Genomic DNA, 24169 nt, shown 5'->3' on the forward strand with positions numbered 1-24169 from the left:
CTCAATTAACACAATCGGCTATATAGTACTGTACTGTAATAGGTTTACAATACTTTTCACACAAATAATACATAAAAAACAAACATAAAAAATAAAGAAAACATTTTTAATCTCACAGTACAGTACCTTGAAAAGTACAGTAGTACAGTACAACAGCTGGGATACTGGGGCTGGCATCGAGTGAACAGGCAAGAAGAGTTACTGACTGGAGGAGGGAGAGGAGGTGGGAGATGGTAGAGCTGAAGGATCGTCAGCAACAGGAGACGGAGGGCAAGCTGCAATTTCACTCACACCTGATGTTGATGGCACAGGTTCTGGTTCCTTGCTGGATTCAATTCTACCTACCCTCTTGTAAAAACGATCCAGTGATGTCCGGGTAGGAGCTCTTTTTTTTTGTCGTCACAGATGACACGGTAGCACTGGATCGCATTCTGAATGGCTGCTGCAACCCTCGTGTACCGGTCTACGTTCGGGTCCTGTGCTCAAAAACTAACAGTGCCTCCTCAAATAAAGACAATCCCGTTGTCATTTCCTGTGTCGTGAATCTCTTCTGTTCTTCAGTTACTTCTTCTTCCTCTTGTCTCTCTTCGTCCTTTCTCTGGGCCTCCAATTCTGTCAGGTCTTTATTAGTAAGCTCCTCGTGTTGCACAGCAAGGTGTTCAATGTATGAAAGACACGTGAACTAGCTTATGTGATTGGACAGGTGAATGCAGGTTCACATCTTTGAAAATTCGCAACTTGAAGGTTCATATGTAGCGGGCTTACTGTATAAATAAATCCTATTATATTAGTAATTTCAACAAATGTAAATGGATTAAAGTCTCCAGTTAAAAGATAATTAGATAGGAAGAAAAAATAATCTAGTTACAGTTTTTAAGGGGCACATGAAAACATGATATAAAGGTCCAACAGAAGAATAAAGAAATATATACCCTACAAATCATTAACCAGCTGGTGTGGCCTGTATAAATCTCTCTTTTAGAAATACAGATTCTAAAGCAATATAAACTGATACAAAAACATTACTAGAAATAGAGGCTGTGACTACAAATATAAGATTCAATTCTAAACTTGGAAGATAAACAATTCTAAACTTGTATGTACCTAATAACAAAGCTTCAAAATATATGAAATAAAAACTGACAGAATTACAGGGAGAAATCAGAAAATCCACTAGAGTAGGAAATTTTAACACACCTCAGAATCTGGAAGATCAAGTAGAAGAAAAAAACAACAGTAAAACAGAGACAATTTAACCAACACAATTAACAAGTTTGGTCTAATGAACACCCAACAGTTGGAAAATACGCATACTTTTAAGCACTAACACAACATTTACAAAAACTTAGCATATTTTAGGTCAGATGGCAAATCTCAACAAATTTTAACATCTCAAGTCTTATATGAATCTATTCTTGGATCACAATCCAATGAAAGCAGAAATCAATAATAAGAATAGAACTTAAAAATCTACATGTTAGGAAATGGAAAAAAAAATCCACATATATAAGTCAAAAAAGAAATCATGATGAAAAATAAAAAATACTTAGAATTTAAAGACAAATATTTCTATAGCACTTTAAGTTGACAAACGTTATTTCATTTGATCATTAGAAACTAATCCTGTGAGGCACACAGAATTCATATTCTCTCTGCTTGACAGCACAACAGCAGAAATGCTGTGTATTATGTAACGACTAAAGCTTTTTATATATAAATAAAATACATATCAAAAGTGATTTTAAAACTGGGAAATATAAGTGAAAGTGTTCACTACTAAAAATATTAAAGGGAAAGAAAAGCAACCCTCTCTTTTAGAAGCTATACTGAACAGCTAAGAAAGTCACAAAGAAAGAATTTAGTATCAATGTTTAAAGCTCAAAAAGTCCATTAAATCATTTTGGTTTAAGAAGTCTCTTAGATCCTTCTATAGTATATACAAACTCATATGGTAAAGTATTTATTATTCATATGAGATGAACAAACACTGTCAGAAATCTTTGCACAAGTTGACGAACCATTCCTGCTCACACACAGTCCTGACCTCCTGGTTCCAGCATCTGTTCAATGGTGCATTGGCAATTAATGGCTCTCCCAAAACTGCCTATGGTACAAAAGGAATTTTCATTTAAGGTTCCCCTCCCTTTTCATGTGTGGGATATTTTGGGAAGTATGTTTTCTTTTTCCATCCACTGAAAGAGAATTAAGAAAATTCCAACATGCCTGAATGTCAGCAAGTGCTCTTTTTCGTCCAGGTACCAGAGGATGATGGATGAACCTGTCAAGCCTACAGTAGCGGACAGAGGGAGTTGGCAGAAGTTCAGTGTTACTGAAAGAAATCTCAAATACTTATTTCATCTCCTCTATTAACTTTAATCACATTTTCAACATGCAGCCAAGAATGAAGCTTTGACAGCAAGCCATAAATTTACACAAGCAAGCATTGTCACTTTTCTGCAGTAGCAATACTGAGATAACACAAGAGTTGAGTATTTTCTTTCTTGTGCCTTTCTTTACTGAAGAGCAATAAAAAAAAAGGACCTGAAAGATTTATCCATACCTCAAATTCATTTGCCATAAATCTCTTAAAATTATTGCATTTAATTCTGCTTGGTTTATGACAAATAAACAATCAACTTAGTTCCTCAATTAGATTGTTAAATGCAGATTTTTAAAGATCACAGTGATGACAGAACTGGTACATGTTTCATCTTAATACACCTGCTCATGAGAACAGACGTTAATCACTAAACAGGATTTACATTTAACATGGATCACTTGCCATGTGGGCAAATACTTCCGGTTTACTCAGAGCCAGAGTCTTTATATGGTTCCAGAGGGACGCCTTGGCAGATTTTGCTGATTACTCATTAAACAGTTGAAACATGTAGAGACATTATTTATCTTACAGAGATTACCCACAGCAAAACACATGTAAAAATGAGGTAAATCTGTGGGCAAGATTATGGTTCTTGGAAAGGTTAAAAGTCAACTCTATTTTTGGTAAGCTTTTCCTTGTGAGCACGTTTTAAAAGCTGAAACTATGAAGTGCTGGACGGCCACAAACTTAACAAGCACGTCTTGTCTTCCAGGGAAACACGGCACTACGCTGCCACGCAGAATCTGCAACTTCTCCCAACAGGCCATTCAGAGACCAACGTGGCTCTCTCTGAAGAGCAGAGACAAAGTTTTGACTCTCTCCAGTGTGGTCTCCGCTCCCAGGACAGTTGTTTCTCAGGGCATGACTCACGGAGTAACACTGCACACATTCCTCCAAGAGCCAGGGAGGCTCCGACAGGCAGCCGCCGTATCGGCCTTCTGAGCCACAATAATAAAGTGACATTAACCCTGCGTAAGAATGAATTAAATCACTTTTCTAAGAAGTCTGTATTTACAGTTCTCCGAGTTAATCAATGGAAACTAAGACCAATCCTCATTAACAAAGCGCATGTTTATACCATTTTCCTCCTACTTCTCCCCATTTATAGATATAGGCAGATACAGGACTCAAAACTGGGAAGATGTGGCATTCTTCTTCTAGGAAACAGCTAAGACTCCGGTAGCAGTTTCTTTTTTCTGCAGAAGAGTGTCACTGAATACACTGCTAATAAACTTGAGGCAGAGGCTAAGCGGTTTGGTGGGAGCGGTTTCTGAGGGGAAGTTAATGTTTTCTCATCAGTTTGTCACTCTTATGGTTCAAGTTCTCCGAAGGCTGGACATTTTGCCAGGCCCTTCTCCATCTCAGCGTATTGTTCTTTAAGCCTCTCCATGGCTTTTCTGTGCTCTTCGTCCACTTCAGCCTGTTTGCTGTGTTGTTCTTTCATGAAGTCCTCCCACTGCATTATATGCTGTTTCTCACTAGCTATTAAATGGTCATTATGTATCTGAGAAAAGAAAATTTGAAAGTCATGGGACATTTTGCAGACAATTATTTTTCTATGCAGAGAGACAAAAATAACTACCTCTTGATATTTGCTCACTACAGTCTAACAATCGGCTTGTAAGTCACAATGACAAAACCGCGTTCTAGTTTTAATGTCCAACAAGAACATGACATATTAGAAACATCTAAGGCTTCTCTTACTATGCCCAAACATGGGCATTCACATTTCTGAAATTTCAAAAATGTCTAGTATTTTAAATGACAGAATCAAACATAATCCAGGTAAATTTTCATACCTCTATTTCTCCTCAAATTCCATTTAATCGCATATAATTTAAAAATTAAGTTTAAAGAATACATGCCAAAAGAATTGTCACTTTAAGAAATTAAAATGCATGTCTCACATAAAATATTTTTTGGACACATTAAAAGAATCACAGATTATTAATCAATGGAAGAGAATTTAAGAACCCTCTCTTGGTTCAGTTCCAAAACTTAAAGCAAATAAACAGCAAAAGCATCTGTGTCGAGTATCTAAGTTCATCTTGAGATGTCCCTTAATATTTCTATATGAGGACAAATTTTTTCTTTTGAGTAACACAACAATAAAGATGAAACAATATATAAATTAAAAGGCATAAATTTAATATAATTTAAATTATTATCTTTGAATATTTATTGGGTTGGCCAAAAAGTTCGTTCGGATTTTCCCGTAACATCTTACAGAAAAACCTGAATGAACCTTTTGGCCAACCCACAAAGAGCTAAATACAAAAAGAAAGTATAAAAAAACTTTATATCTCTGCCTCAGTATTCTACATATGTGTCTAGAAGTTTTGCCACAGACTAAGTCCTGTTAAAAAAAAACAAGCACTGTGACAGATGCAAACTATCAAAACCTACAAAGCACCAAAAGGCTTACCAATCCCACAGCTCTAATGAAAACAGGAGGACACCTGGTTACTCAGAATACTGGTAACTCAGATGCTGAGAGAGCTATCAGGAAAAAGATGGAAGCCGTGTTTTCCTGCCACCCATAATGCCGCCCATTATCTTCTCTCTCATCTGGGCCATGATGAGAAGCAAGGTGGAGAAGCCATGGTGCTCTAAGTATCTATGAAAGGTGTATTTCTGCTAGTTGTTTTGTATATCTTATCTACTTCTGAGGTTACAGGATTCTCATTTTACAGATGAAGAAATTAAGGCTTAAGAACACTAAATTTACTTCTCCATGGTCACTGAGCTACTACACTGTAGACTCAAACTTAGGACTTGCTGACACCCAAACCTATGGCTTTTCTGTCATGAAGTGCAAATCAGATCTTTCCAGGGAAGTTTTACATAGATGGCTAAAGGTCTTCTGCAAGACAAAAAAAAACAAAAAACAAAAAAAAACTATTGCAAGAGTTTTTTCTGCCAATCTGATCTAAAGTTCCTCAGCACCAAGGCGAGAGGTTAGAAGTGAATCTGAAGTTTCAGTTACAGTGAAACATTCCCCTAAAATATGTCCCGCAGACCCATGTGATCTGAGCAGGCAGTACAGTGGTGGGGAGAGAGGGTTAGCATGGGGTTTGCTGATCCAGTAAGTTTGGGAAACAGGTTAAACAAAATTCAAAACATTTCTTCTTAACCTTTCAGCCTCATGGACTGTAATTCTTCAAAAGATGAATAAAACATGAAGAGTTCATTAAATTCTTTTCATGGAACTTTTACAAAACTATTACATTTTAAGAGAAAAGTCATAGAGAAGAAAAATGCAAATAAATTTCATCAAAATGATACCTTGCTTTGGCTGAAAATTAATTTCTAGTAAGTACAGAGGACACTAACCCTGCATGCTCAGAAGCTGTTAACAGATTAGTCTTTTCTTTTTAACTGAAGCACTGTCATTAGCTCGGCTGACCCTGTGATCTGGGCCATGAGGCAACAGCCCAGGTTCTCCTTCCCACCAGGCAGCATGCTGCCATACAGCTCAACAGAGGAAAATGAAGATTTGGGAAGTGGATAAACCTGGCTTCAAATTCTGGTTCACCTGTTACCAGTTGCATGACTGGCCACGTTAAATTTTCTATAATTTGAAAATGAGGAAAAGAGTATTTACATTCATAAATAAATCTGTATCATGTCAGGTTCCTAGCTCAGTGACTACAGTGCCTGATAGAAGGCACGCATTATTATACAGACATGAGCAATGCATCTAGAAGGCAGATCAAACCACTTTTTAATCCTCTTCAATTTAGGGTTTTAAATCTTTAATTTTAATAATCTGATTTTAGCAATCGATTTTTATAATTCAAACAATACAAGGCAATTCAAATAAAAGTAATAGTTCTCCCCTCCCAGTCCCATACTCAATTCAATCTTCCTGGATGATTCCACTATTTACCACTTGGCTGTGAGAGAAGACTTACTTTAATTAAGACATTGCCGAAGACCAGTATCTCCATTTTGCAGCTTCAGAATATTATTACCAAAAGACATACACATCCAAGCAGCTTTTCCAGATGACCTATCACTTCTTGGCCTCCTAGTGCAGGTGAAGAGAAGCTGAATACTGACAATTCCCTAACCGAGCTGAAAATCTAGTCTTGCTTTCATGTCAAGAAGTTTTGCAGACTTGTGGTTGCCAAGGGGGATAGCGGAGGGAATGATTGGGAGTGTGGGATTAACAGATGCAAACGTGTGTGTGTGTGTGTGTGTGTGTGTGTGTGCACGCACGCATGCGCGCGCGTGTGTGTGTGTGTGTGTGTGTGTTGGATAAACACCAAGGTCCTGTATAGCACAGGGAACTATATTCAATATGCTGTGAAACCACAGTGGAAAAGAATATGGAAAAGAAGATATATATATGTATAACTGAATCACTTTGCTTAAGCAGAAATTAAACACAACATTGTAAATCAACTATACCTCAATAAAATTAAAAAAAAAAAGGTCTGGAAGTCACTCTTATCTATCCTTTCTTAGTCTCCCACCTTTAAATAACAATAACTGCTTTGCAATCTTGCATTCTCCACAACAATCAGTAAAGAAAAAAAGGGAGGGGTAGCTTGTGTATTCCTGTACTGACAACACTGTAATCTTTACCTATAAACAAAAGTCAGCTACCAGAAAATAACATCTACCTGAGACTCAGTTGAGAACTTCATGGTAAGAACTTTAAGTGGTCAAAAAAAAAAACCGCACATGCACATACACACACCCCAGCCCAAAATGACAACATAACACAAAGTCCATTTAAAAATACTGCAGTATTCATGAAAAAAACTCTTCTGATTGTGAATTTATTTGCCCTACCTTACACACAATTCTAACCAGGTTAGTTAACTGTTTTCCAAAGCTATACCATATTAAAAGTCAAATTAAAGAAAATGCTGATAAATGAGATAGAAAGAAATGATAGGCATCAGCCTTACAAAAAAGAAGACAGATACAGAAACTTAGAAACAGACAGTATCTGAGGACATTTGAAACAGAGAAACATTTTTTTCTCTCTAATTCCCTGAGGACATCACCATTTTCACCATAGCGTAAAATTTTACATTCTCAGTAATTCCTAATTCATAAAGAAAATTAACTTGTAACATTTAATAAACTTTTTATAAAAACCAGAAAAGTGTGGAATATACTGTTAAAGATTTCCATCCAAAATAGTTAAAGTGATAAAAGTACTATGCTTCAAGATAAAAATCTCAGCTTTGTGGCTGACCTGGCTATATGCAATGATTCGTGTTCTAAGACTTCTAGACACATGAGGCTTTATTGTATATAACAGCAGAAAAATCCCGAGTTAGCTATATCTCACATATCATCACCCAGGAGCAAGTTAAAAACTATTCTAAGCCAACAGGAGTGAAGGTTACCTCAGGGCATATCTATTCAAAATGTCAGGAAATGCAGTCTGGGCAGCGGTAACCTCACCAGAACAGAAAAACAAGGAGCTGAACTGCTCCTTGATCTGAAGCAGCAAAGACGCCACCTCCTCATGAACCGAGCCCATCCTAAGGGCAGCACGCCTCCAGTTCACGCAGAGCAAGTTATAAACGCCAAAGATTTAGCCTAACATGCCAATGAGTCTGTTTACAACTAAAAAGAACTCTCAGAAATAAGGAACAATCTTTTATAGACAGTGAGCTAACTGCAGACCGTCATCACCTGTGCACAGTAATTCGGCTTTCACGTTTAATATAGGGGGCTTCTACGTCAGATTTAGTCTGAAAGAAGGACTCCTCTACAGTTGAAATGCGTTTGAAAAATAATGATCATATCTAACTATTCGTTATGTGCAACAGATTCACACAAGACTAACAGAAGGAACACAACATAGTAATGGAACTATTTACCATTTAAAGCTTAAAATTACCTGTAATAGGTAATTACGGTTAGCAGTTAAATTTCTAGCAGCTACCAAAAGAGTACATACTAAATTATACGTTTAAAACTTGACGTTCATGGTGGTGGCAGTAATTAGGGTCTTTGGTGAGCAATTTGCAAAAATCTATCAAAATAGAAAGTATAAATACTTACGGCTCAGTAATTCCTCTTATATTAGCATTTCCCCTTAATTTTTATTAAAGAAGTATCACAGATCTTAGAAACAAATTCAAATACAAGGATATAAAGGGACAGTCCCCCCCCAACATACACATACAAATCCTTTCCCTTGTTTCCTTTTTCCTAGTATTATTACTAGTTTGATGGGTACACTTACGCTTTTTCCTTTGTTCATACAAACCTATTTACTTAATTACAACAAAATGTAGTCATACGACACATGATGGTCTGCAGCTTTCTTTTTTCAATAACGATACAATATGTACTAATGGCATACCAACAGCACGAGGGTGGGAGAGCTCTGCCCTGGGTGCAAGCAACAAGGGGGTGCACTGTCTGAACAGAATTTAAACCAATGACACACACAACTGAAAGACTGGTTTTTATTATCACCAGGTGCTGGCAATACTGAGTAATGTCAGTGATAAAATACTCTTAACCCCCAAATCCTTCTTTGGTCTGAGTTCTAAACAATTATTGAGGTTACTGTTGAAGTTTAGTAATATATAAGTTTCAAATTAACACACTTTCATTGTTTATCCTTTAATAAACCTTGAAGTTAATTTAAAGGACTTCCAGTTACAGAGCCAGTCCTGAACAAAGTGAGTCAGCTACACACGTTCATTTCCAAAAGTAAATTCCTAACAGTTCAGAACCATGTCAGCTTTCTTTAGATGCTCAGCCCCTCTAATCCCTGAATTACTAAATGTCCTTGCATTTAAAAAATGATCCAGGACTTCCCCAGTGGCACAGTGGTTAAGAGTCCACCTGCCAATGCAGGCGACACAGGTTCAATCCCTGGTCTGGGAAGATCCCACATGCCAAGGAGCAACCAAGCTCGCGAGTCACAACTACTGAGCCCACACGCCGCAACTACTGAAGCCAGCGGGCCTAGAGCTCGGCTCCGCAACAAGAGAAGCGACCACAATGAGAAGCCCACGCACTGCAACGAAGAGTAGCCCCCGCTCACCGCAACTAGAGAAAGCCCATGCGCAGCAATGAAGACACAACACAGTCAAAAAACAAATAAAATTTTAAAAAATAAAATAAAATAAAAAATGATCCAGCAGAGCAACTGCAGAAATAAAACCTGAATTAGTTCAAATCTATCATTCTACATTACTTTTTTTTTTTTTACTTAGATTTGTATGTTTCACTCTGTAGTTAAAATTTTTATACTGTGGGCACACTGGGAGCCACTAAAATGGTTTCCAAAGAAATAAAGATAGTATTACAATTTCTAGAATTCACTGTGAAATGTGACTTTTATGAATCTCTTCCAGACTTATTCTTATGTTTAATACTTTCCCAAATGACATATCTGTGTATTTTATCACAATAAAAATAATTCAAATCAAGTTCCAGAGGGTTCTTCCTAAATGAAATCAATTGCATACTCAAAGAAGTGGATACATTTGTTTCCCCAAGATAAAAAAGAAAATGCTAACTTTAAAAGAAAATAAAGAGAAAGTTTATTAATGAGCTATAACTGTGTACCAAAAATAATTAGCTGTAATGGTTTTTGTCTCTTTCTACAACAGAGAAATAGTAATAATAACCCAGCTTACGTATGTCCCATTGGAGGTACATCTGAAGAGAAGTCAATCCTGAAGGCAAACTGTGTCTAGCTAGCACCAGGTCTATAAATGAACTCATGGATACATAATAAAAACACATTTTTGCACGCATTAGTCTAAGTCGGTAATTCTCAGTGGGGGGTGATTTTGAGGCTCCTGTCCCCCAGGTTTTTGGTTATCACAGCCCAGTGGGGGGGGGTGATACTGGCACCTAGTGGGCCGAGGCCAAGGACGCTGCTGATAAACACCCTACAGCATGCAGGGCAGACCCCACAGCGAAGACTTCCCTGCTCCAAAATGTCAGCAGTGCAGAGGCTGAAAATCCCTGGTCTAAGGGAAAACTCTGAATAAAGCAACTAATGTCTAAAAGGTTCTCTGGAACATCTGTCAGCAACACGTGTGCCTTTAATTTTACATATGCCTTACACAGATAAATGAAAAAGTATTTACTTCAATAAGAAGTATCAGAATAACAACTGCCAGTAATTATTTTAAATATTTAGAATATTAAGTACAGTCATCCCGTGGTATCCGTGGGGTTTTTGGTTCCAGGACCACCCCCCCACTATGGATACCAAAATCCACGGATGCTCAAGTCCCTTATAAAAATGGTGCAGTATTTGCATATAACCTGTACATCCTCCCATATACTTTAAATCATCTCCAGATTACTTATAATACCTAATACATATAAATGCTATATAAATACAGTGTAAGTGCTATGGAAACAGCTGCCAGCATGTGGCAAATTCAAGTTTTGCTTTTTGGAACTTTCTGAAATTTAAAAAATATACATTTTAAATATTTTGGTTGAATCTGCGGATGCAGAACCAGCAGATGCAGGGGGCCGATTGTACTGATCCATTACCCTACATTTTCAAACTCTATCAAGAAAAAATGTATAAACCATGCTATCTCATTGCTCTCATAAAAAAAAAATCATACAGAGGGAAAACTGAATTTAATAAATATCTGTGGACAAGATGAATCAAAGGATTCATGTTTACTTTATTATTATCTCTAGTCTGGTTGAAAAGAACTTCAATAGCTGATGCCTGTGCGTGAACCTAAGTTTAAACCAGTGAGATACTAATCAGCTCATCATCTGCCTTTGACAGCTTATTTAAGTCAGTGAAGTTTATAAGCCAATTGTATTTTCATTTCACTACTCTTATTGCTAGTGCCCAATATGCAACTTGTATTAGTTACCAGTTTTTAAGACATATGTCAAATAACTGGGGAATGTGCATTTATTGTTCTTCTGAATGTACTTTTAGATATCAATTGTGGGAAATGTGATTTGGATGAATGACGTTTATCATAACTTACTTCCCACAGAATTCCACAAATTGTCTTGACATAAAAGAATGATTAATGGCAATAGTCTATTTTATTCCATTACTACTCCCATCTTTCTTTGTTCTGAGAGCCATTCAAATATACAAAATGTAGCCAATAGAATAACCGAGGCAACAATTAACATTAGATTGTAAAACGCAGCTAGAGGTCAATTTTGCTTTGTACATATTTGCTAGATGAGAAATTAAACTTTACCTCTTTGTCTTATATATATGTAGTCTGAAACCTCTGCCACACGAAGTTTTGGCAAAATCAGATATGGCAGTTAAAAAAAAAAAAAAAGACCTTAAAGATCCATATTTCAAATGTTCTGCTAACTAGATCAGCACTAATAAAAGAAATAAAGACTACATTTCAATATATTCTAAAATACTGATTTTTAATGTGTATTCCATAAAAAAAATAGTTCAATAACATTCTCTGAGATAGTACCTATAAGAAATATATTTAAGACCAAAATACCCCAAGGGCTTTATTATTTCTTGAGGCCTTTTTTTTTTAAACCAAGGGACAGTATCTTTCAATTTAGAAAATCAAGTGCTTCACCAACCCTACAGACCACAGCAGGGCTCTTATCCAGAGTGATTGCCTGCATCTTAAACAAACGATCGAGGTGGTGGGGAAAAAAAGCCACCTGACATTTGGAAAGTAAAGCTATTTCACATAAATTATATAACACAATATATCAGGTAAGTAGAACATCAATCTATCAGGTAAGTAGAACAAGTATTTGCTTTGAAGCTCAAGGACTTGTCCAAGGTCATACAGTTAGCTAATAAAGGCAAGTACCAGAAACAGAAGATACCAGGTATTTTTTAGCCAATCTGGTAATTTTCCAGCTTACATAACAGTTAATACACCAAACATGAAAAAAGTTCAAAGTGACAAGAGGAACCATCTATCCCAATTATAATTTAATGTTAGGTTAGTTCTGCTTAAGAATGACAGGGATTGCCATTTTATCAGAATCATAACTGCCCTGAGAATGTCTTAGAAATAAAGACCAATATCATGTGAGTGCATATTCACGTAAAAAACACCCCTTTTTCATTTTTATTTTGAAAGCCAAGAGAACTGCATAAGTTACAGCCAGTAACAGCCAGCACAGCCAGTGTTCTATCAGAAAAAGTCTTTTCTGATTTTCAAACACAGGAATGTTCCTGGTGCTTCCACAACAAACTGCTTAACAGTGAATGCTTGATTCTCTACCCTCCTCTCTGGAAACATCCATATAGACAGTCTACGTACCAGCTCCGTGAGACCACCGACTTCTCCCATCTTTTGCCTTTGCTTCCACTATATCCCTTATCCTACAGTATCTTTCTTCCCATCTTCTATCACTCGAATTCCTACTCACTGATCAAGGTTGGGCTTGGATGCCACTATCTTCCTAGTAAATCACACTTTTTGCCAAGATCATGCAAAGTTCTTTGTAACTATCACAGCCCTTACCTTATCCTACATTATATTAGCGTTAGTGGTTTGGGACTCCTAGACTTTTAGCTCCTGCATGTATGAACTGCCTTAAGCTTAAATTAAAATCTTTCACCCCCAGTGGCACCTAGCCAAGCAGAGACTAAAGAAATATCCGCTGTCCAGCTGGGCATGGCGCACCGAAGCCCCCATGGCTGTCCCCACCGTGCTCTCCGGACACTGTGCAAGCACTGCAGCCCGACACCAACTTCCCTGCCCACGGCTCTGCCCTGCCATGTTATCAGTGTTCTCGCAGCGGCCCTGCTTCCCAACCTGGCCTGCTGGGATCCTGTTCCTCTCGGGCAGCCTTCCCACCTGGCTTAACTGTCTTTTCAGTAAGGCTTGATTCATCAAATTGTTGAATTTTTAAATTTATATCAACATTAAGAGTTGAGCAAAGGGTGGAGAAATTTAAACTCGGGCAAGGCTCGTATTTTTTTTTTTACAGTGCCAGATCAGTACCATTATTATGGATAAACCACACATTCAGGAGAAATGGAGATAGTAACACTTGTTGATATAAACACGCAAAAAGGCATTATTTTCAGAGTGACTCAACATTTCTTAACAAGTGTACTCCCACTAGCTTAGAACAATAAAGTTATAAAAATACTTTATGAAAACTGTAAGTTAAAACACCAAATTATTACAGGAACTTAAATTCTTGTGCTGTTTTTCCACATCTGAATTTAGTTAAGATATAATTCAAATAAGCAAAGCACTACGCAGCAAGTGATTCACACACTCTTATGACTATTCATTAAAGAACCCGTCCACAGGCATGAATGCCTCCTTTTCTAGAAGAAATATACATAATATACTCAAGGCCTCAGGCCTGAAGATTTATATTTCCAATCTGGTGGGTATTTTTTGTTCCATGTAAAAGTCCTATTCTTTCCCCTCTAAGAGACAAATACCACTTTCAGGGAAAAGTTGAAAAGGAGAAAAAGAGGTCTGCAATTTGAATTATAAAAATACAGATCGTGCAATTATGTGACCATACCTCCTCAACACATCTTCAATGAATTAGCCATTTTTTAATCTTTTAAAATCACTGCATAAGAGAAAACAAATTCAGAGAATTTTTTAAAATCAAAAGCAACTGCTAATAATATGATGATAATAAAAGCCCTGGAGTTACAGCCTCCATTATCCAAATGGTCCACTTTTACCTTTTTTCGCTCCTGTTCCCTCTGTTGGAGTCTACAGACCAAGTCAGTAGCTGCTTGCACTGAAATAAAACAGAGTGGGTTTTCAATCAGCAGCCCTTGTTCAAGGAGAAACTTACCTGGATTAAAACAAAAACAAAAACAAAAAACAACACTTGGACTGTTTTAGATCTCAAGAAACTATGCAAAAAAAGCTGGTATTATTTTGGTCATGGTAGGGTGGCTAAAAGGGGGAAAAAAAGTATTCAAGATGTCATAATGAGAACCACTATCATTTGTGAGCTTTGAGCTGCAAGCCAATGGCATTTAGCACTAATTCCAATGATAAGTTGTCATCAATGACCTCAGAATTCTCTAAAAAGATATAAAACACCTGATAAATGTATCATTCCATTCTGATGGATGGAGACTTTACAGAGTCTCTCTGATTCATTAACTTCCCCTGCCCCTTCCTCACTGGTACCCCTGCTCTCTTGCAGGCAGGACTTGATACCCAGAATGCTTCAACGACTTTCTACTATTCTTCTCACCTCTTCTAATTCATCCTGGCTGCCACTGCCAGATTCAGATTTCTCTGGACTGCTTTCTTCTGAGTCATTTCCCTTTTTAATGACTTAAAACTGCTAGTAATAATTATTGTAGTTATTTGCCGAGTATTACTATGTGCCAGGAACTGTGCTAAGTACTTTCCATGTATTACTCCTCTTGATTCCACTTTCCTACTAGGTGAGGATCACTATCCCATTTTACAGACTTTTGTCAGCTGTAAAAAACTGAGGCATAACGCAGTGAAATGTCACTCAAGGAGGTAATACGACTAACAGGCACAGAAAGCAGGACTTAAAATCAGACCCCTGACCCTAAGACTTGGCTCTTACCTTCAGGGCTCTACCTCTCTTATAATTTAAACAATGAAACTGGTTTTAATCCATCAGTCGTGCAAACCTCTTCCTTTACCGGATCCATTTTATTTCTGTACACAAACGTTTTCACTTACTTCGCTGGTTGGTGTGCGGGCTAAGAGTCAGCCTTCCTCAGTCAAACCTCAAGTTGAACTTTAATTACATGTGTGACTGACCTTGGGCTTGTTTGCTTGCTCATTCATTCAGCCATTTGTCAGGTATTTATTGAGCATTTGCTACGTGCCAGGTGCTACTGTTGCTGCTCCTAATCTCTCAGAACCTTAGTTCCTCATTTGTAAAATGAGCTTAACAACTAATAAGAGGACTTCAGAATGGACATGAGAAAAGGACGAGATAACGCAGTAGACAGTATGCTTAAAAATAATTGAAAGATTAATAATAAAAGCCACTCAGAGCAGTTCTTCACACATGGTAAGCAGTCAAGAGATGTTACTGTTGCTATTATTCTATGCACTGTCCTCTCCCTACTGCAAGTGCCTTCCTTATTCCTTTCCTCTAATTAAAATGTTTACATGTCTCAAAAGCCCAGTTCAAGGTTTAGTGCCTTCATAAAGCCCTCCAGTTGAATCCTTTCCCTATAAGGATTTTCTCTTATTTGAAATTCTTTTACCTGGTATGTGTATATCCTACCACTTTACCTTGCATTTGCTTAAACAATTTTACCCAGTTGTTTCACAATTATGCCTTTCTACCCCACTCAACCCAGCCCCAAGTTCAAAGTTCCATACAGGGCAGGGGCTGTGACTTCTCTTTCAGAAAAATGTTAGCCCCTCCCTGAGAGAGCATGGCAAAGAGGAGGATTCAGCTTTTAAAAAGTCACGTTTTTATCAGTAACCATTCATTTTAGTCACATCAAAGATAATACTTTAGTACTAAAAATTAAGGTTCCCAATCACTGTTTGTTCTAATAGAAAAGTTGAAAACACAACAAAATAGGAGCTGATTAGCTCTGCCTTCTTTCTGTGGTATATTAATATTACATCATCTCTCCCGAGTGGTGGTTCTATCATTTCCTGTATTTCTTTTTTTCTTGGCTCTGAACATAACTTTTAAAAAATCCATTTTGTGGTCTTTGGGTGCTTCATCATTTTCACATCATTCTGGGCTTAATCTAAAAGAAGAGTTACAGGACTATGACATTTATATTTTGTCATTTGCTATATACTTTAAAAATTTAATTAGAACACATTGGACAAAGGCACACTTTAGTTCCTTATCAGGATTATCTTTGTACTTAGAATATCCATTTTTAGAAATTTCAGTCCCTGAAATTTTTCATTCTTTATCCACATGATAAAAAAGGTTTGCTTTCTGAATTTAATGAAATCTGCTCTTCTAAAATCTAAGAAAATCACCTAACTACCCTTTCTTCCCCTTTCTTCACAAGTAGAGACCCCAAGAGGAAAAGGGACATTTATCTAAACCTTCCTATCACTTCTACACCACATATTGGTCATTCCTGATTCAGTAGGAAGCCATTTCCCCTGCTGTCTCAGTGTTTCAGGAGACTATATTGACTTTAAGGAGTTAAGAATTCATCAAATTATTTTCTCTAAACCAAAAGATTACTTGAGGAGATTAGCACCACACACAGTAATTGTTGCATACAACAGCTAACAGTGTCCCTATGTCCTCACATAAAACAGAAACAAATTCATTCTGTCACAGTGCATATGTGTAAACCGCAAATACACACCTAAGAAAGCAGCTCTAGTTTGGTATTCGGAGCAGATGTTGGCTGAATTCTCATTCATTCATTTCAATGAACAACTAGTGTGTACAGACGGAAAAGATGTCCCAGAACCAAGCCTTAGGGGACCCCAATGTCAGAAGTCAAGGAGAGAAGTGGAAACTAACAAAGCAGACTGAGGAGGAGGGGCCTGTGCTATAGGAGAAAATCCCAGAGAAAAGGTGGACTTTCCTTATGACCTTTCCTGCAGAAGCGTCATTCTGAAGTTGAAAGAGCTTGAGCTCTGGCAGCAGAAGGACTAAGTCTGCATGGCAGTTCCTCCAACTATTAGGGAGAACCATGGATGTTAAAACACTTTCAGTTTCTGCAACTATAAATGTATTGGAAAGAGGGTGATAAATATTTACTTTACACAGTTAACATGGTCAATGAGGAAAGTACAGGTAAAAAATCTAACTAGTCAAGTGCTATTAAAAATTAGTATTTTAAGTCATAATGAGTTCTTAAAGTTTTCTAGCTACAGAGGCAGAGTGAAGCAAAATCAGACAAACTTAGTCCCCTAAGTACCTTATAAAATAAATTAAGTTTTTTAAAAAGGTAAAAAAAAATCCATCATTTACTGAACAGCGAGGAATTATATAATTATACTTAAACTTTGAAAAGTGGTGGTCAAGGACTTCCCTGGTGGCGCAGTGGTTAAGAATCCGCCTGCCAATGCAGGGGACACGGGTTCCAGCCCTGATCTGGGAAGATCCCACATGCCGCGGAGCAACTAAGCTCGCGCACCACAACTACTGAGCCTGTGCTCTAGAGCCCGTGAGCCACAACTACTGAGCCTGCGAGCCACAACTACTGAAGCCCCGCGCACCTACAGCCCATGCTCCACAACAAGAAGCCACCGCAATGAGAAGGCCGTGCACCACAACGAAGAGTAGCCCCCGCTCGCCACACCTAGAGAAAGCCCACACGCAGCAACGATGACCCAACGCAGCCAAAAATAAAAAAATAAACAAATTTATTAAAAAAAACAAAAAAAAGTGGTGGCCAAGAATCGGAACACAGAGTCTATAAAGAACTGAGACTCCTCACCTCACCATAGCCACTCCAACCCCCCAAAAATGAGAAAAAGAAAACGGACTGGGACTTCCCTGGTGGCCCAGTAGTAAAGAATCCACCTTCCAATGCAGGAGATGTAGGTTCGATCCCTGGTCAGGAAACTAAGATCCCACATGCCACGGGGCAATTAAGCCTGCTCGCCGCAACTACTGAGCCCACGCGCTCTGGAGCCCGTGTGTCACAACTAGAGAGCATGTGCGCCACAACTACTGAGCCTGCATGCCACAACTAAGACCCAATGCAGCCAAATAAAATATCAAAAATTTAAAAAGAAAGAAAATGGATTGACAAAATTCTTATAACTTTAATATGCTTTAGTTTGTAGAGAAACAGATGAGGGGTAGGGAGAAAGGAATACAATATGGGAAAGACAGATAAGACCGCCAAAGCATCCATTCTGAAAATCTAATAAAATTCTCCACAGGTACTTTGTAACACAAAATAACAATATGAATTTATTAAAAGAGATCAAACATGAAAAATGAGATTGCAGAGCTAAGGAGACAAACTATAACATCATTACAAATCTAAAAATAAATCAAAAAATGGAAAGAAATTGAATAGTCTAAGACCAAATAAACAATTGGCAACATTATTACTGCAGAGCCCAAAGCAAATACTATAAACCCTCATTTGTAAACAAAGTTAAAATTCACAAATGAGAGGTTGGGGAGTAGAGGCAAGAGGGAAGGTAAGAAGTCCTGGCCCCTCCATCTCACACCGACTAATTAATGCAGAAACAATAACACGGCTCTAACTTCTGTACCTTTTTTATAATTATTTTTCTTTGAATGATCTTTTAGTAACTACTATCTTCTATAATAAATACTTATTTTAAGGTATTTCCTTAAATTTTACTTGAGATTTTGTTCTCATAAATTCAAATAAAATTTAAAATTATTACCTTAACTTAAAAATTGTCTGATCCCATTCTTGTCAAAAGTTCTCTCTCCCTCTCATAACTTCCCATCTATTCATTCAGCTACCACCCCTCCATCCATCCTTCTATTTGGATATATACAAAGATGTCGGGAATGATATTCACCAAAGTTAAAAAGCAATGGTTATATCTTTAGGCAATTGAAGTGATTTCTTGCTTTTCTTTCTTTCTTATTTTCTTCTTTATTTCTACTTTCTTATTACTTAGACATATATCCTTTTGTTTAAATAATAAAAAATAAAGTCACTGCTCTTAAAACTTAGTTAATTTGAATGAGGAATAACCTAAAGGCTTTCTGTCCTTCTTAACCCTCTAAAATCAAGGGCTGGGTCCTCAATACTAAGCAAGATCTTGAGACAACAAACTTGGTGAAGCTTACGAGTCTATGAAATAAATAATAAGTAGAACACGGACACTAACCAGTGTCTTCAGGATGAGAAAAACGTACTTTACGGGTCACTCTTATGTACCCTCCTAGAGCTCTCACTTACTTTCTGTGTTTTTTAAGGAACCACAGGTGAGTTTTGGTTCTGAAGCCTCTGCTCATCCAATGCTAAGACACTCAGCTAGGATTCTGTAACCGTCTCCAAACAATCCAAGACGTCCCCCCCTTAATGCTCCACAGTTGCTCAGTTTCCTGCACAACGATCGACCAATAGCTTAAGATCCACACCACTGAGTTCTAAGATTCTCAGCCGACCACACTCCCAGCTCAGCCCTCAAACATGCAGAGAAGAGATAAATGAGACAGACCTACTAACAGGCACAAAACAAAACTCAACTGTCACTAACCTTGTAAAGTATTAGTTAGATCAGAGTATACTGCCTAGATAAAGTCACTTATAAGCAAGCCAGCGCCATGGCTCAAAATGTAAAGTTTTTAAACATGAAATCCTGCAGGAACAACAGCTGGGCCCAGGCCAATTTTTAAAACTGCACTGGCTCTACAAGCAGATAATTATCTCCATTATCCCCGTGAGGCTCATGATAATAGCTACAAGGAAATACTTAGGCTGGAGCCTACTGAGGAAGCCATTCCTGCTTCTAGCAGCAGAATTAACTCCAAAGCCACCGCATGTCTCTAATGCGAACAATAAGGTAGTCCTCAGAGGTTAAAACTTTCATTATTACTTCACATTCTGTGTGCTTTATTTCTTTCTTTTAGGAGAATACATTTACAGTCTGGATTCCCTGTTACCTGTAAAACTTTTCTATTTCATTGTGAAGACTATACTTTTAGCATGAGGCCTCACGTCAGAAATAGCTTTGGCCCAAGAACGAAACAAGTCAAAATAACCATTCACAGTTTTCTTTTTCTTACTAAGTTTTATCCAATATATTTTTATATACTCCAAGTGTGTACAAGGAAAGTTATAAGCACATCTCAAAAGTAAACATAAGCATTCTCATCAATAATAATTTGAGTTTTACTTTTACTGTGATGTCTAGAAAGCTTGTCAAGGTTAAGGAAGTGATGGTATGAGCGAACAAGGGTGTGTTTGCAGTTACCGTGCAAAAAGCCTGAAGTCAATTTTAGACTCTTTGCTCTTCTGCTCAAAGAAACCAAATGTGATTGCGGGAGGTCTGTCCTCTCCAAGCTCCTCTGAGCGTCAGAGGACCCAGGCTAACCTGGACTTGCACACATACTCTTACGTAACTCAGCCATTAACCAAGCCCCCCTGCTACCTTCCCTCACAGGCCATTACATTACCCTCCAGTTTTGCTTTCTGCTTTCTCCCCAGAAAGATACTGTTTCATTTTGCCCTCCATCGTTATCTACCAGCATCACCTGTCCTTGGACAAACTGAACAGTGTCAATATGGATCCCAGAAGCCCGGAGTTTCTGATACACCTCTAATTTTAAACTCAGTTACTAATAAAACTCTTTTTATTTTATAGTTTAATATGTTTAATAAACACCCTTTTAAGCAAACATCTCTCCATGTTAAAATATTTTGCTTAATGAAAAAAGTGATAAAACACAAACGTTTTTGACAGGTTTTTTTTTTTTTTTTTTAGTTAAAAACTCTAGTATCCTGTTTGAAAAAGAAGCTTCATTTCATATCCTAATTACTGGCCATCAAACTTTTTCTTATGAATAAGTTTTTTTTTTTTAAGGTAAAAAAATGTTTCGATTGTCTTACATCCTAGAAGGATTATCTCGTGCACCCATCTTGCTTTGGAGATGAATGCTCTTAGCATCAAGGGCAACACACACTAACTGCTAGATAAGCACTTTATCTGTGACTTCCCTCTCCTGGCTCCCGCTTAAGAATTCTCTCTCCATCTCCCAGCAAATACTCAAGGACGTCCATTTCGGCAGAGCATGCATCTGAAATAGAGCAACATAAAAAAATCTCTGGCTTACATCTCTGGAGAACTTGGGTTAAGTTGTCTTGCATCGTTTCCCTACACATGGGAAGAGTTTGCTCATTTGTCTCATGGATCATGTTCTTCAAGTTTTCAAGAACTCGCATTTCTCGAAGACCACGTTTTTCCTATTAAAAGAAAGTAAACGGCTAGTACATATTATGTCTTAAATCTTAGTAATTACTTTCTGGGATTTCCACCCAGGTTTTGGTTATGTTATTACTTACTACTGAAATGTACACAGCCTCCTTCTAATTATTTGGCAATAAATGAGGTCACAACCTGGAGGCATTTTTTAAAATTATGAAATGCTTCAAAAGTTGCAATGTAATATTTTTATACCTATGTTTAAAAATGGGCATGAGAAATACTAAAAGAACAAGAAGAGATCTAGACTCCATGCATTTCAACTGTGGCAAAGAAAGAAATGGTCTGGTTTTAAATTTTATTTTGTTGTTCTTACCATCATAAAGCTTCTATTATTATGCTCTGTATTTTTCATCTGATTCCACTTTTCTCAACTAAAAATGTGTGGTAAAAGTAATAGTATGTGGGTACTTCCCTGTACAGAAAAGAGTTAACACTGAGTGCCTGAGACCTCCTCCTTACAAAGGCCTGCCTGCAGGGTTGGCCTTTGGCTGGGGGCTGGGAGCTTGAGCAGGAAACAGCTCCCATGGAGGTACAAGACACCTCTTTCCTTCTGGGAGTCTGGAATTTTGATACATGCTAGGCAGAGGGTGCCTACTTGTCCAGTCCCCAATAAGAACCATGGACCCCCAGGTTCAGACGAGCTTCCCTGGGAGACAGTATTTCATGCATGTTGTCACAACTCACTGCTGGGGGCATTCTTGGAAGTTTCTGCCTGGCTTCCTGTAGACGTCTCCCCATGCACCTGTTCCCTTGGCTGATTTTGCTCCGCATCCTTTTGCCATAATAGAGTTCAGCCACCAGTACAACCACATGCTGAGTCCTGTGAGTGGATCAATGAACCTGGGGGTGGTCTTGGGGACCTCCAGCCCATCCCCTCTTCTGAAAGCTGAGCTTAAACCACCCTTGCACTTGGGTGGGCTAGACTTAGTGACCTGCTTCCAAAGAATAGAGCAGGGAATGAGAAAAATATTAACTTTACAGTGGAGTCAATGAAGGTGACCTCATCAGTGATGTCATGGTGACAGCACGCACCTCCCAATGTAATGTGACAAGAAGGGCACTTTAACCTCTCTGGTACTCTTTCCCAAAGCCCATAAACCCAGTCTAATCTTAGGAAAAACAGCAGACAAACCCAGATTGGGGGACATTCTAAAGGATACTGGCCAGGACTCAAGACTGTCAAGATCAAGAAAAACAAGGAAAGACTGAGAAACTGTCACAGACCAAAGAGGACTAGAGAGACATGACAATTAAATGCAGTGTGGTGCCCTGGATTACATCCGGGAACAGGAAGAGGACTGCAATGGAAAAACTGGTGAAATCCAAATAAAGTCTGGTGTTTCATTAGCAGTAATGTATCAATGTCAGTTTCTTAGTTTTTACCAATGTAGTGTGGTAATTAATGTAAAACATTAACAACGGGAGGGGACTTCCCTGGTGGCGCAGTGGTTAAGAATCCACCTGCCAATGCAGGGGACACATTCGAGCCCTGGTCCGGGAAGATCCCACATGCCGTGGAGCAACTAAGCCCGTGCGCCACAACTACTGAGCCTGCGCGTCTGGAGCCTGTGCTCCGCAACAAGAGAGGCCACGATAGTGAGAGGCCTGCGCACCGCGATGAAGAGTGGCCCCCGCTTGCCACAACTAGAGAGAGCCCTCGCATGAAACGAAGACCCAACACAGCCAAAAATTAATTAATTAATTAATTAAAAATCCTTCCCTCTACTTTAAAAAAAAAAGGACTCCTCTTTAAAAAAAAAAAAAAAGAATGAAACCACAGCGCCCTTCCCCTCCCCCATATCCTCCTTCCCCTGCCCCCACCCGCCCACCCACTCACTCACTCTCCCTTTCTCAACAATAATTCTTCAATACTAAATATCAACGAAGTATTCACATTACCTCAAATATCCCAATGTTTCCTCCTATCCCCCAGTTCGTTTAGACCAAACTCTAAATAAGATTCATACACTGCAATTGGTTAATATGTTTCCTAAATCCTTTTTAATCTACAGATTCCCTTCCATTTTTTTTCCCGCCTTGCAATTTGTGGAAAAAAAGTGAGTCATCTGTTCTGCACAGTTTCCCACAATCTGTTTTTTAACTGAATGAATCCTAATGGTGTGATTTAAGATATCCTTTTGTCTCTTCTCTTTCCTGTAAATTAGTAGTTAGAACTACAGGCTTGATCAGATTCACAGTTTTGTTTTGTTTTTTGTTTGCAAGCATATTTCATTGGTAGAGATTGGTTCAAGATGGCACAGTAGAAGGACGTGTGCTCGCTCCTTCTTGCGAGAACACTGGAATCACAACTAACAGCTGAACAATCATCAATAGGAAGACGCTGGAACTCACCAAAAAAGATACCTCACATCCAAAGACAAAGGAGAAGCCGCAATGAGATGGTAGGAGGGGCGCAATCACAATAAAATCAAATCCCATGACCACTGGGTGGGTGACTAACAAACTGGAGAACACTTATACCACAGAAGTCCACCCACTGGAGTGAAGGTTCTGAGCCCCACGTCAGGCTTCCCAACCTGGAGATCCGGCAACAGGAGGAGAAATTCCCAGAGAATCAGAGTTTGAAGGATAGTGGGATTTGATTGCAGTAGTTCGACAGGACTGGGGGCAACAGAGACTCCACTCTTGGAGGGCACACACAAAGTAGTGTACGCATCAGGATCCAGGAGCAGTGACCCCATGGGAGACTGAACCAAACCTACCTGCTAGTGTTGTAGGGTCTCCTGCAGAGGCAGGGGGTGGCTGTGGCTCACCATGGGAACAAGGACACTGGCAGCAGAAGTTCTAGGGAGTACTCCTTGGCATGAGCCCTCCCAGAGTCCACCATTAGCCCCAACAAAGAGCGGGGTAGGCTCCAGTGCTGGGTTGCCTCAAGCCAAACAACCAACAGGGAGGGAACCCAGCCCCACCCATCAGCAGACAAGCGGATTAAAGTTTTACTGAG

At 38.5% G+C, this 24169-nt stretch overlaps 1 protein-coding gene and 1 long non-coding RNA gene across 4 annotated transcripts in view; one reads left to right on the forward strand and one right to left on the reverse strand.

Annotated features, from left to right (window-relative positions):
• Positions 1 to 24169, reverse strand: part of BLOC1S5 (biogenesis of lysosomal organelles complex 1 subunit 5) — a 77438-nt gene that overhangs the window by 35401 nt on the left and 17868 nt on the right. The window contains exons 3-6 of one of the 3 annotated variants that reach the window (XR_014250882.1): positions 21053 to 21182; positions 14019 to 14077; positions 2220 to 3884; positions 93 to 760 (exon numbers count right to left, since the gene is read on the reverse strand). Coding sequence is in view for 2 of the 3 variants with exons in the window: in XM_082413417.1 (XP_082269543.1) it covers positions 3690 to 3884; positions 14019 to 14077; positions 21053 to 21182 (384 nt within the window). In the remaining variant the exon portion in view is untranslated. Of the gene's footprint in view, positions 1 to 92; positions 3885 to 14018; positions 14078 to 21052; positions 21183 to 24169 lie in introns of those variants that run through there. The other 2 variants (XM_082413417.1, XM_082413418.1) reach the window with 2 other exon arrangements.
• Positions 3757 to 10160, forward strand: LOC309637985. The gene is made up of 2 exons (XR_014250918.1): positions 3757 to 3880; positions 10001 to 10160. It is a non-coding gene; the product is annotated as an uncharacterized lncRNA (long non-coding RNA).

This window comes from Balaenoptera physalus (assembly GCF_965194825.1).
Source record: "Balaenoptera physalus genome assembly, chromosome: 11".
Taxonomy (NCBI): domain Eukaryota; kingdom Metazoa; phylum Chordata; class Mammalia; order Artiodactyla; family Balaenopteridae; genus Balaenoptera; species Balaenoptera physalus.